Source organism: Rattus rattus, chromosome 6 (assembly GCF_011064425.1).
Source record: "Rattus rattus isolate New Zealand chromosome 6, Rrattus_CSIRO_v1, whole genome shotgun sequence".
Taxonomy (NCBI): Eukaryota; Metazoa; Chordata; class Mammalia; order Rodentia; family Muridae; genus Rattus; species Rattus rattus.
The window spans coordinates 4,666,630-4,680,589 of NC_046159.1; the positions used below are offsets into that span (position 1 = coordinate 4,666,630).

At 46.1% G+C, this 13,960-nt stretch overlaps 2 protein-coding genes across 3 annotated transcripts in view; one reads left to right on the forward strand and one right to left on the reverse strand.

Annotated features, from left to right (window-relative positions):
* Ppfibp1 (PPFIA binding protein 1) overlaps positions 1-13,960 on the forward strand; it is a 139,322-nt gene that overhangs the window by 105,505 nt on the left and 19,857 nt on the right. For both annotated transcript variants that reach the window (XM_032905421.1, XM_032905420.1), the window contains 6 exons: positions 1,127-1,241; positions 2,410-2,442; positions 3,683-3,744; positions 4,876-4,951; positions 8,556-8,710; positions 13,778-13,893. In XM_032905421.1, the coding sequence (XP_032761312.1) occupies positions 1,127-1,241; positions 2,410-2,442; positions 3,683-3,744; positions 4,876-4,951; positions 8,556-8,710; positions 13,778-13,893 (557 nt within the window). The remainder of the gene's footprint in view (positions 1-1,126; positions 1,242-2,409; positions 2,443-3,682; positions 3,745-4,875; positions 4,952-8,555; positions 8,711-13,777; positions 13,894-13,960) is intronic.
* LOC116903096 (high mobility group protein B1-like) lies at positions 12,823-13,496 on the reverse strand. Its single transcript, XM_032905419.1, has one exon. The coding sequence runs from the start codon at positions 13,435-13,437 to the stop codon at positions 12,823-12,825; it is 615 nt and encodes a 204-aa protein (XP_032761310.1). The 5' UTR covers positions 13,438-13,496.

The following is a 13,960-nucleotide window of genomic DNA, read 5'->3' on the forward strand; positions in this document are numbered from 1 at the left end:
ACCCCGATTAAACAGACAGTGAGGTCGCTAGTGTAGATACATAAAAGTGTGAACATAAAAGTATCAGCTTATAAATTTATTTCGTGGACTCTCTGACCCCCAAGCATCATAAAGTAATCGTAAACATTCACCTGTGGAAGAACTCCACCTCGTGTGAGCTGGAGCCTGCTCTCCTCTATTAGGGTTTCCCGGAAGGCCACATAAGTGTTCCTCATCATGGCGGGGAACAGAAGCCACTGCTTAGAAGCCCTGCAGGGAGAGGGGCAGCACCTCTTGCAGGGCACTGAAAGCTTCTGAACTTGGCTCTGTCCTTACTGTGAGTTGGGAGTACAGAACCAACCTGGCCTCCTGGGTGGGTTTTTCATAACACTACGTGTACAGATAGCTGAATGAATACTCTGAGAATAAATGCCACCCTGAATAAAAGATACCTGTTGTCATTGCATAACTAGTTTCTGTGACAGATACAGCCTGAAAAATATGAATTTGCTAGACTAGTATTTTCTAAAGCAAAGCTGTTGTAAAGTTAACAAATACGTCAGGGCCTCAGAAGCCTTTGCAGATACTGTCATTTCAAAAGGAAGACCCAAGTCCTCGCTTTCCATTGCTGCAGGAGTGCCTTATTCAGTTGAGGGTGAGTTATCTAGTCCATGATTTGGCCAGTCACCCCTAAATTGCCTCCCTGTGGCTATTGAAGCCCAGTGAGTATCCCAGAATCATGAGTGACACCTTGAAATGCTGAGGGAGCCAATCAAGCCTTTTTGAGTTTGCTTTTTGTTTTGCTTTTAAGACAAGTGTCTAATTTGGTCGTCTTCTTCAACTAGCTTGGCGAGACTTTGATTTATCGTAGGCAGAACTTTAGAGAGTGCCCTGTCCTGGTTATACTTCACCTTCTTACATTTACCACAAACCTGAAACATTTACACTGTAATTATTGTAAATTACTTATATCAATAGTGTTTACCGTTGCCTCTGTCTAATTTGTGTTTGTGTGTAAGTTTTTGTGGTTTTTTTTTTTTTTTGTCTCATTCCTACAGTCTGAGTATTGGTTTAAAGGGCTAGCACGCTTTATAAGTATTCCTCTTCTGCCACAGTCTACTGTCTTAAATGCATTTACAACTTGTAGGATGAACTGGCGTCTTTAAAAGAGCAGCTGGAGGAGAAGGAGTGTGAAGTGAAGAGACTGCAGGAGAGACTGGTTTGTAAGACGAAAGGAGAAGGGGTCGAAATCCTCGATCGAGGTGAGAGTGACTGTGGCACTCAACGGTTTTGTTAAGATCCTGTAAACTGCAGGGGAGGATCTGATGTTGGACAGTAGAAAAACAACTCCAATGGCATTTTAACACAGTTGGGTCTGACATCTGCAGCTCTAGCAGTAGAAATGAAAGCAGAAGGAATATAGGTTGGACACCAGCCTTGGTGACACAGGGAGACCATGACTCAATTTTTTAAAACATCTTGAAATATAATATGTATAATGTCTGGCAATGAATGAATTCATTGAATGAATGAATTCAATGAATGAATGAATGAACCCATGTATGCATGTATGCAGCGAGCAGCTTCTGACTCATTTGGACAGATAGATTCTAGTTGGAGCTTTGTTCCTGCCATGTAACATATGGAAACAAGTTGCACTCTATACCCGTTTCCTTATCCATCAGAAAACTCTGCCTTACGGAAGTGGGTTTTCCTCCCTGGATGTAGACATAAGCAAAACACTACAGGACATTCAGAAATAGACCACAACTTGAGGGTCGAATCTGCTGCTCACACGCTGTAGCAAGGCACCTATAATGCCAGTCTCCCTCTTAGAGTTAAAGAACAGAGCGGCCGTGTGATTAGGGATGTATTCTCAGTGCTGCCCACAGAGTCTGGGACCAGAGCCAGTGTGAACTGCCCATTGTCACTCTGGGAGCAGCTGAATTCAGGGTCGGGTGCAAGGGTTAGGAACCTTAATACTGACTGTGTCAGCAGTGGACCTGTCTCCTTGAACCAGGGGACATTGTTTCAGTGGTGTTGGGCCTGAGTGCATAATTGGATGCCACATGTAGTCAAGAGGACCAGGTATCAAACTAACATTTGGAAAAATCTACCAGCGTGACATTAGCCAGCCCTTATCATGGTTGGCTGACCCTGAAGCCTAACTGATGTCCACATAGAAGCAGCCAGGTTCAGAAGGGGTAGCAGCTCAGCTAACCGGTTGCACAGCAGCTCTTCCCGAGGCTCCAGCACTGTGTTTACTGCACCTGCCAGCCTCAGAGTCATGTGGGAGTGCTTCATGTCTGGGTTGTTCGTGAGATTAGAGTCCCAGCATTTATGTGAGAGGAGACCAAAAGCTAGAACTTGCAAGACAGTGTTTTGTTGTGATGTATGCTAACCCCCAATCTGATGGGTTTTCCTGTGCAGATGAAAATATTAAAAGGAAGCTCAAAGAGAAAAGTAAGGCTTTGGTGTATCTCCACCAGCTTCTCACTCATCGTCAGAGCCACTTCACTCTGCATGCTTAAAGCATTCCTGTCCACAGAAGTGCAGCTGCTTCATCCATAGCCCTCATTTCTTCATGGGGTCCAAGACAGAGGCTAGACAGACAGGCCATAAAGCCAGGAGGAAAAGACCATCTTACAGGTGTCTCCTGTAGCCCGTCCGCTCCCCAGAGTGCAGCAGGACACACAGAGGAGCGAGCTCAGAAAGTGTGCGCTCTGCGGTGCAGGCGGTGCGGGCGCAGGAGAGAAGGCAGCTCGTTACTCAGGCCCCACGCCAGAGCTCGTGGGTGCGCTCCGCCAGGTCTGCTACGAGACTCTATTTAGCTGAGGTCTACATTGGGAGCTTTATGGAGCCTGGGCTATTTAGTACACATAAAGGTAAAGCCTTAATTGACCACAGAGAGTGAATAGTTAGGTTAAAGAAACTTGCTTGAAACAAACAAGCAACAAGCAATTCCTACTGGAAAATGCATCAGTGCGCTTTGTACAATTACTAGAATGCTTTCCCCTTCAGAAGCAGATGACTTTAGGTGAATATTTCCCTGTTTCCATGTTTTAACTGTAGGTCCACTCTGTGGGGTTAAATGGTCATTTTTATTAAAGTAACACTTTAGTGTTTAGTTACCAGATTTTAAGGAAGTCACGTGGTACATGCTGTGGTTTGTTATGCCTCGGCTTTCGTTTGAAAATGGTGTTAGAAATGAGGCTTATAGATGAAGCAAGGTACTCCTCCTTCTGTGGCACCACAGCTGGCTTCTCAGCATGCCTACTCATGTGAGCACCACATCGCTCAACCTCTTACCATGGCCCCTCCAGCTTGGTTGTAACAGCACTGTCCCTCTGCCTTGGCCATCGTGAATACCATCCGTCCGTCGCTCTCACCCACTGCCCATGGCTTCCCTTTTTAAAAACACAGTGCTGCCATTGTGGCTGTGCCCACATTTCATCTTCAGTGTTTCAAGGAAGACTTCTCCAAGAGAGGGTATCTCCCTCCCTCCTTCCCCACCCCGTGGGGATCTTTCTGTGATCACAACTGTGTGGGTGGGGTAGACAGTGTTCATCCTTTATTGTTCCTAAAGGAGGGTAGGTGCCATGCGTACCTGGAACTTTTCAGGCGGAAGAGCAAGTGTCTTCCCACACAGGTTAGCTGTGTCCTAACAATGTCGCTGTGTCCTAACAATGTCCTATCCTTTCAGACATTGAAGTACAGAAAATGAAGAAGGCAGTGGAGTCTCTGATGGCAGCAAACGAGGAAAAGGTACCAAGGGGGACTCAGATATTGTGCTCTGTTTATCTGTGCAGCATCCTGACTGTTACTCGCACTAAGGGACCTTCCTTGTCGCTCCTGCCTGAGTGTGCACAGGCTCAGTGATGACTTGTGATTGTAGCTGTGTGTGCATGGTAGAGAGGCCAGCAACTCGGGTTCCAATGAAGTCCCCATGCCCTCTTTCCCTTTCTGAATTTAGGAAGTATTTAGACCATCAGACTTCCTCGTAATCAGATGAGAAGAGATGAGTACATTGTGGAAATTCTAAGCTAACACGGCCTCTGAAGGGTGGAGCTCCCACTTCACAGAGATGCACGCAGCCATAGAGAGAGAAGACATTAACACTGCTGTGAAATCATAGTTACTTTCTTTATATTCCTGACTTCTTTTACATCTGGAAATGTCTTGCCTTTCCCGAAAGGTGAAATAACAGAGAGCAGACACAGGCCGGGCCCCTAGATCATTCTCGGCCCCCGCCTTTGTGCTCAGTGCATTGGCCTAATGCCTGTGTCACTGGGCTCTTTGCCATGGTCAGTTCTCCTCACCCATATTTGGCTTTCATCCTGCTAGAAGCGTGGGGCAGTGTCTTTCTCACAATTGACCTGACCTGATCCTGGCTGCCTAGCAACCACTGCTTATAATGTCAGGACTGCTTTCTCCTGTGTCCCTTAGGGAATGGAACAAAGGGACAGGTCCCCAGAAAAGGCTAATTCCAAGGAGTACAAAACTAGAGAATGCCAAGGGATAGTTGTTCTTCCTCACAGCCTTCACCCGCTCCCCGAGGTCTAGGTTACTGTTGCCACAGCTGGCTTCTGTGTGTGGGTGCCAAGGACATCAGCTCTAGGGTTTTATGCACTCAAGTCATCAGGCTTGACGCCCACCCGCTCACCGTGAGCTATCCTGCGGACCCCGACACTTCCCTTTTTTGTTAAGTGCTGTTTTATCAGTTTTGTTTTTAAAGATGACAAGTAAAAGAATATACAACATCACCGGTGCTGGTTCTGTCTCCGAACACACAGGAGAAATACAGACATTGCCACTTTTGCTAAAGTTTAGAAGTACTTTTCAGATAACTTGACTGTTTTAAAACCTCAGTAGTGGTGACGGCTTCTCACTTCACAGGAGCAGAAAATAGAAGACCTCCGGCAGTGCCTGAGCAGGTACAGGAAAGTGCAGGACCCAGCAGCTCTGGCCCAAGGTAATAGTGTAGAGCACTCTCTGGTAGCCTTCCTGCTTCTGTCGGCTTTAACCAGCCATGATCTTACACATTAGACTTCATGTGCATTATTCCGGATCGTGTGGCCCATGTGTTTGCTGACAGTAGTGCCGGGCAACTGTCCTATCAGGATGCATTCAGCTTTAGTTCTGCGTGTCAGCCAGAGCAGCTCCCAGAAAAGCATTCTAGAGCAAGAACTACAGCATGTGTCAAGAGCCTGGCGTGCTTTAGAAGGAAGGGCAGTGTGTCTGCAGAGTCCTGAGGGTTGGGGAGGGTGTGGTGTGTGGTGACACGAGAGGAATCTCAGTAGGGCTGGCCTGCTCCTAAACCAGTGCAGAGAATCCGGTGAGGCTTTGCTTTGTTTTGTTGGTCTGGGGCAGTGGTTCTCAACCCTCCTCTTGCTGTGGCCCTTTAATGCAGTCCTCATGCTGTGGTGACCCACCTCTTAGCTCATTTCCCTACTGTTATGAATGTAATGTAAATCTATGCTGTGGAGATATACATGCTTACACGCTACCCCTGTGAAAGGGTTGTGGACGATGGGTTGAGAACCACTGTCCTAGGGATTGAGTCTAGGGCCTCGCACACGTCCTACAGCTGAGCTGCGTCCCCAGCCAGGATAAAGGGCTGAGTCCCCAGCCAGGATAAAGGGCTGAGTACCAAGTGTGCAGTGTGACTTCTGCCAGGGGAGTTACGAGGAGCAGGGGAGCAAATCAAGACTCCTGCATAGATTGCTGCTGCAGAATACCGGTGGATCTGAGTCGACTCAATAGATTAAGGCTGTGATTTGCCGTATTAGATGAGGGGCATAGTGCAAAGGAAAATAAATCAACAAAGGTAGCCATGTGGGCTAAAGCACCAGGTAGGTAGGCGATGGCGGCCAAGGAGTGTGAGTTCCTCCTGGAACACATGGAGTTCTCTGCCTTCCCTGCAGATGAACTTTCTCAAACATAGAATGAGAGTCATTTGAAACATACAGACTGTTAGAGCATGTTGACTGTGAACGTGCAGGTAGTCAGCACCTTAAGATGATAAACGCCAAAAGCGACTGAAAGCAGCTGGGGAAAGAAGGCCTTTATTTCAGCTTACAGTCACAGTCACTACAGAGGAAAGTCAGGGCAGGAATCTGGAGGCAGGAGCTGATGCAGAGGACATGGAGGGTGCTGTTTGCTGGTTTGCTCTCCATGGCTTGCTCAGCCTGCTTTCGTATACACCTCAGGACTAGCAGCCCAGGGTTGGCACCACACACAAGGGTCTACGTCCTCCCACATCAATCACTAATCAAGAAATGCCCCACAAGCTTGCCCATAGCCTAATCTAGTGAAGGCATTTTCTCAGTTGATATTTTCTCTTCCCAAATGATTCTAGCCAGTGTCAAGTTGGCACAAACACTAGCCAGCAAAGAGATAATTGTGAAATACTAGAGAATTTGAAATTTTATTTTTAAAATTAACTAATTAATTTTTTATTGCTTGGGATCTGCCTTGTGCACATTAGTCAAGTGCTTTGCCACTGAGCTGTACTCTCAGGAGTTTTAATTCTGATGAGTTCATGAACCGAAAGAAAAAGCTGTGGGCCAGAAGCTTCCAAACAAACAAACAAACAAACAAATGATTCTCTTTTTTTATTCATAAGAACTAATAAAGTTAGTTCCATGAGGGACACCAAGGATACCTTGTGAGCCATATCACTGGCCCTTCCAGGAGGCAGGGTTTCTCACTGATGCTGGAGTTCACTGATTGTCTAGGTTGGCCTGTCTAGATCACCGTGCCTGGCTTTTAAAGATTTGTTTTATTTATGTGTATATGTGTGGTTATCTGTATGCCACATTTGTGCAAGTGAGGAGGCCAGAAGGGGCTGTCACATCCCTGGAGGTGTAAGCTGCCTAGTTTAGGGGCCAGAAACCGGACCCAGGCCTTCTTTATGATCAGTGTTGCCTCTGGGCCACCTCTCAGCCCATGCCCAGCTTTTATGCAGGCCCCAGGATAACAGGACAGCGCTGGACTCCTGAGCCTCTCCAGCCCCCATGTAGCAGTTTGAAATCAGATGTACTAGGATAGGTTTCCACAAGTCAAACATCAGGCCCTGCTGCAGTAAAGTTGTATAAAAAGTGATTTCTCCACAAGATTTACATTTATTCACAAACTCTTAGTAGCACTTAAAATCTTGTAAAATTAGTATAAAATTCTAGTAAAACCTCAGTTTGAAAGTTACAGTTAGGGGCTGGAGAGTCGGCTCAGCGGTTAAGAGCATTTGCTGCTCTTGCAGGGGACTGAAGTTTGGTCCTCAGCACCCAGTCTAGCTTCTCACAGCCACCCGTAATTCCAGTTCCAGCGGATCCAACGCCTTCTTCTGGCCTCTGGATACATGCTCACACGTGCATACATGCACACACGTGGCATACATGCACATACACTCATAAAAAATAAAATAAATCTTTAAAAAATCATGGGGTTGTTGGGCATACCTGTAGTCTAAGCACTCTGAGACAGTTGAGGGGTAGCGGGGGGAGGCAAACAAACAAGACCACCTTGTTACGCTCTTCAGATGAGCATGTGGTTTGCCAGTTGTCACAATTTAGAGGTTAAAGCTTTTAAAGCCACTCTTTCCATTTCTAAGAGGACGACTGTCTAGCATTGTGCTCTACAGTTGACCCTTTACATCTTGACTGATGTTAGAACTTTTTCAAACTTAGTGCTTTTGGATATTTGGTTTCTTTTTTCTGTTAAGCTTTTCCTGCTTTAAAATGGCGTCAAAGGATTGTTTTGAGGGATCAGCTGTCTTTTTTTTTTTTTAATCCTGTTTTTCATTTTGTGTATTTTCCGAAGCACACAGCAGTCTGAACGGTGACACTGTTGTTACCCAGGGTTAGTCACACTGGGAGGGACAGATACATAGATGGGTAAATACACAGAGTTGGTGGGTAAGTAGGTAGGTGGTTAGGTGATAGACAGACAGACAGACAGACAGACAGACAACTATTTTGGGATAGGGTCCCAGGCTGGCTTTGAACTTGCTATGTAGCTAAGAATGATCTTGCACTCCTGATTCTTCTGCTCTCATCTTCTGAGTGTTAGGATTAAAGTTACACATCACCAAACAGGGCTAAACTAATATTTATGAAGCCTAAAAAAATTTGGGGTTGGGGATTTAGCTCAGTGGTAGAGCGCTTGCCTAGGAAGCGCAAGGCCCTGGGTTCGGTCCCCAGCTCCAAAAAAAAGAACCAAAAAAAAAAAAAATTAAAAATTAAAACAAAAATACAGTGGGCTCTTGAAAAAGTTTGTTTTCTAAATGCCTTTTGTGTTAGTTCTGTTTCCAGCCTCACTCACTCTGACACCACTGGTGAGTGCTTAGTGTGGCCCGAATCCCCGGAGCGCAGTTGCTTGCATTTAAGATGCTCTATCCTAGGTTCTGTGTTGCTAATTTGCATATGGTGACAGGAAGAAACAACCCGTGTGTTTGTTTATACTTTGACTGGCACTGTGGCTCAGTAATACAGCATATGTTCAAGAAAAAGAAAGAAATGCGTAATTCCCGTTCTCCCTCCAAAAGTGGACTGCGTGCTCATCTGCTTCGTGTTTTCCAGGCCAGGAGGGCGAGTGTGAGGGCCTGTTCCATTCCAGCTCCATCTCCACCCTGTTGGACGCCCAGGGCTTTAGTGATCTGGAGAGAAGCACTTCTTCTACGCCAGGAATGGGGTCTCCCAGCAGGGACCCGCTCCACACGAGTGCCCCAGAGGAGGTATGTACATCCGTGTGGGATTCTGGCCCTTTATGTTAAAGGGGTGGTGTCTGTACTGTTGTATACATTGCCAGTGCCGTGTGACGTGGGTGGGTTCTTTTCCCAGCTGCATTACCCGCTGGTCTATCCCAGTAGCTTTTGTGTACTGTCAGTTCTTTGTTTTTAAATGTGTGCTTCCCCCTCTCTTTAATAATAAATGTTTTGAACAAAGTTTAAATTGCTTATAAAACTCAATAAAAACAAGACAGGCAGGTTGACCTGTGCCTATAATTTCAGCTCTTGAAAAGGCGGAACATTCCTTGTTGGAAATTTGAGAGCAGCCTAAAAGGATCCCATTCAAAAAAAAAATATGAGGTAGACACCCCAAAATATGAGATTATAGTTTATTTTTTCAAAGACTGAGTACAAATAAATCTGGTGAGGGTTTTAAGTCTAGTTTGGTTCTTTCTGGTGACTCAAAGTTTTTAGGCTTAGAAAAAGCAATCAGAGGGCGTTGGAGTCTACTCATTTCCACTCATGAAGGCGTCAGGAAGGTCTGACCTACCATCCAGCAGCAAACTGGCTGGGTTGGCCCCTTCCTGAGGAGTCTGCAGGGCGGGCAGCATTCAGCAGGGACTCCTCACCTCTGTCTGCTGCTCAGCTCAGGAGCAGCAGGAGGCTTTCACTGCAGTCTCTGCTTGTTGAGGCAACCTGATGCCTGTACCCTGTTCCACCGTGCCCAGGCTGGAACCCCCTAGGACTGCTTGGCTGCCTCACAGCCCTGTGCTGAGAGCACCCTGAGAAGACCAGGTGGGCCTGCGGCCCCTGTAACTCGACATGGTTGGCATCTCTGCTGTGGTCCAGGTAGAGCAGACTCACAGTGAGCAGACGGTCTCTAAGGTCTCAGTGACGTCACAGTGCAAGGGCACATGGAGGGAGATGTGATGCCATCCTTTTGGAAAAACAGTCACCATTTCACCTCCTGGGTGAATCAGTTTGCACCTTCTCACATATAAAATGCAGCCTTCTGGTCTCCAAAGGTCTCCAAATGTCTGTCCCAGGAGCTGTCATTCATTCAGATTTATATGTAGGGAGGCCCCGCAGTAGTTCCCAGAGTATCATTCCAAACAACATAGGGAGCTGGGAACACAGCAATTATCTGCACCCACACACCCAGCACGCACGGTGAGTCAGGAACAAGGGAACCTCTGTTGACATTCCCACTTTAAAAAAGGGAGGAAGGAAGGTGTGTGGCTGTCCCTGGTCCATAGCAGCCCAGCCCAGCTAGACAGATGCTGTCACTTCTGTACTAGAGACCACCTTTTAGGCTCACCAGTCTTCAAGCCTGTTTTCTTTTCCCCTCTGTATTTTCAAATGGATGTTGCCTCGGCTTTGTAAAGTGCTGCTGAGGTCCAAAGCAGCCTTTTATTTCCCCCTTGGCCTATCCATTTGAGCCTGATTTGGTGCATTGCCCTTAACAGTCAGAACCTCCTAAAATCCTCCATTCCACTGCCTTAGGTGAGACTTGTCCACACCTTCCTTGCAGCGTCTCAGGGCTGCTGGGCTGCTGCTTCTGTGAAGTCTGATCAGTGTTCAGTCGTCCACGGCCTCATGAGCCCAGGATTCCCATGCAGATTGGCCTTTGTTTTGAAGTCTCATCTAACTTTAGTGTAATTATTGTCTGGAGCGACTAGGAACTGGGCCTATCTTACTCGACTCAACAGTCTTACTGTGTTCAACAGTTGCTTCCTCTCGCCATCTCTCCCCTCTCACTTTCCTTCTCTCACAGCTGGGGTTGAGAAGCCCACAAGGAGACAGTAACGTTTGGTGATGAGTCTCGTTTTCTGGTACTTCTTACTTGTTCCCCCTGTGCAGCACTGGACATGAGTTTGCTACGCTGGGCTGAACCTCTAGTCCTGAGCCAGTTAAAACTGAGCTGAACGACAATTAATTCAAAGAGAAGACAACTAACATTTCACACGTAGATGTTAGAGAGTGCTAAAATAGTTCATCAACCAAGATATTAATTATGAAGTAAGCAGGGGAAGTCTCCTGCCTTTTAAATACTTTTATATTGAAAGAGGGGTAACCAAACTTTGTTTTATTTTGAGACAGAGGCTCACTTTGTTGTCCAGGCCAGCATAGAACTAGTGATCCTCCTGCGTCGGCCTTCCAAAAAAAAGACCTTTGGCAGCCAATAAGTGTGCTGCATTTAGAGAGAAGTTGCTAGTATATGTAGAATATACTGACTTGTTCTGCAGTCTTTGCTGCATGAGTCTTAGTTTAAAAGTTTGCTTTTATTTATTTTATGTGTATGAGTGTTTTTTCTGAATATACGTTTGTACACTGCTGCATGCAGTTTCCAAAGCTGTCAGAAGAGGGCACCAGACCCCTTGAACTGGAGTTAACAGACACTGTCCACCATGCTGGGAATTGAAACCCATCTCTTGGAAGAGCAGCCAGTGCTCTTAGCTGTTGAGCTGTCTCTGCAGCCCTTGTGGATTCCAGCTTAATCATGTTCAGTTTGCCATGAGTGATTGCTCCGAACTGAATAAAAATGGTGTGAAAAAACAAAAAATGATAGAACTCAACCTTAGTTTTGAAGAAAACCAGGAAGAAAAATTAAACTGAAACATTAAAGTTTGAAAAAGAAATCAAGAAAGCAGGCCTGTGTGTTAGTGTATTTTCCCACGATTAGAAGTCTAGGGAAACAGTTGAACTTCAAGAAACATGGGTGGGTGTTAAAGTGATCACCCAGCATCAACTGCAAGATTCAGACCAAAGCCAAGCCGGGGCACATAGAAAAGAGCCCTGTTTTACCCTGATAACACTCGATGGCCTTTGACCTTTTGTGGTACCATTACTTAGTAACAGGAAAAACTCTCAACACTGAGTCCACTGCTTCTTCCTGAAGCTGAGCTTTGATAGTCAAGCCCACCCAAGTCCATCTCGCCTCCCTGGGCTTTGATTCTAGGAGCTCAGAGTTAGAAAAAAAGTCGTGGATCTGAGAAGGGGTGGTGAGCACAGGAATGCACATGGGTGGGTGATGGGTACAAAAGGAAAGGGAGAAATATCGTGAGCATGGCTGTATGTTGGTGGAGTGTGTGACTGAGGTGAAACCGTTCCTGAGTAGGTGGTGTAGGCTGCAGTCACTACGTGTCCTTACCTGGCTCACTGAGGAGGAAGAGGCCGGCAGGCCAGTGCAGGGTGCAGGGTGCAGGGTGCAGGGTGCAGGGTGCACACCGGCAATCTCACAGAGGCTGACTCGTGGCCAGCCTGTGCTACATAGGAGACCCTGATCAGAAAGAGTTAGAAAGAGGTCATGAATTTGGGAGGGGGGAGGGAGGGAGGGAGAGGAGAGAGAGAGAGAGAGAGAGAGAGAGAGAGAGAGAGAGAGAGAGAGAGAGGGAAGATACATGGGGGGGAGGAAAGTGAGGGGGAAATATGATTACATTTTAATTTAAAAATTATTAATAAAAATTAGAGAGAGGGGAAAGAAAGTGAGAGCTGTGGTTGAGAAACAGATCAGTGGTGAAACGTTAGATATGTGGTAGGTCGACACTACAAATAATTTTCTAGGAGCCCACTGATTGGCTGACTTGTTCACACAAGTGTTTCCTTTGTGAGGTCTGGATGCCGATCTTACTCTGTTCTCCAGTTCTCGTGCATTACCAGAAAACCCCAGTGTTAAAAAAAAAATGTTAAGACTCCAGCGCTAGGCCCCAGCGGTATTAGAGAAAATGGTATCCCCAGTTCATTGTTTCCACAGTGTTGCTGTTACTGCATTTTAAGAGGTAACCAGAGTCCATGCTCACTGATTTTAATGCATTGTTCAGCAGTTGGGATAGTTGAACATAAAAGAACAATTAACCAACATGATGTGTATCATGTGTTAGACTTGCAGTAGAAATAAAAATGGAAATGATGCTTTTTTACAATATATGTTGACGCCGAGGAGTCAGTGCCTTGGCGCTGGCACTCCGTGGACTTTCCCTGTGATCAGAGCACAGTGCTTATTTCGGTTTAGGTATTTTCTTTTTTTACATTTCAAATTTTTTCTTTAAAAAGAGTGAGTTGTGTACAGGGGGGTTAAATGCTTTATAGACAAGAAAAAAAACTGTGCTAGAACCAACTTATTCATCATCATCTTCTTCTTCCTCATTTTCCTCATCCTCTTCATCCTCCTCATCTTCCTCTTCCTTCTTTTTCTTGCTCTTCTCAGCCTTGACCACCCCCTTTTTCGCTGCATCAGGTTTTCCTTTAGCTCTGTAGGCAGCGATATCCTTCTCATACTTCTCCTTCAGCTTGGCGGCCTTCTTCTCATAGGACTGCTTGTCATCCACGGCAGTGTTCCACATCTCCCCTAGTTTCTTTGCACCATCACTAATGGATAAGCCAGGATGCTCGCCTTTGATTTTTGGGTGGTACTCAGAACAGAACAAGAAGAAGGCCGAAGGAGGCCTCTTGGGGGCACTGGGGTCCTTGAACTTCTTTTGGTCTCCCTTTTTGGGGGAGATGTAGGTTTTCATTTCTCTTTCATAATGAGCCTTGTCAGCCTTTGCCATATCTTCAAATTTCCCCTTTTCTTTAGCAGACATGGTTTTCCATCTCTCTGAGCACTTCTTGGAGAACTCCGAGAAGTTGACAGAAGCATCCGGGTGCTTCTTGTGCTCCTCCCGGCAGGTTTGCACAAAGAATGCACATGAGGACATTTTGCCTCTCGGCTTCTTAGGATCTCCTTTGCCCATGTTTAGTTGATTTTCCTCCTCGAGGCACAGAGTCGCCCAGTGCCCGTCTGGCTCTCGCTTGCCCCGGCGCTGTCTCTATGGAGCTTAGTGTACTGCAATAGCTGTGAGAGCGGGAGCCAGACGCCTAGGTATTTTCTTATTCAGGACATTTGCTGGCTTAGAACCAAATGTAATCCCTTTCTCCACAGCGTTTCCTCTCACTAACACCTTATCTAGATGACTGTAAATGTAAGGCTAGAGTCCTAAGCACTGATGTGCTTTGTATAGACCAATTCCGTTATGTCTTGTTACTCTGACTTGTGTTTTGACTGATTTTCTTTTCACTTAAAACTTTTTACAGTTTCACACCAGCATCCTCCAAGCTTCAGTTCCTTCGCTATTTCCGACATCTATGGACGTAGAAACCTGTGAGAAACCCAAGCTGGCTACTAAGCCCGAGACTTCATTTGAAGAGGGGTATGTCATTTATGGACTACCATTTGGATGTAGATGTTCAGAGAAATAGAGCAACCACAAAGAAGGG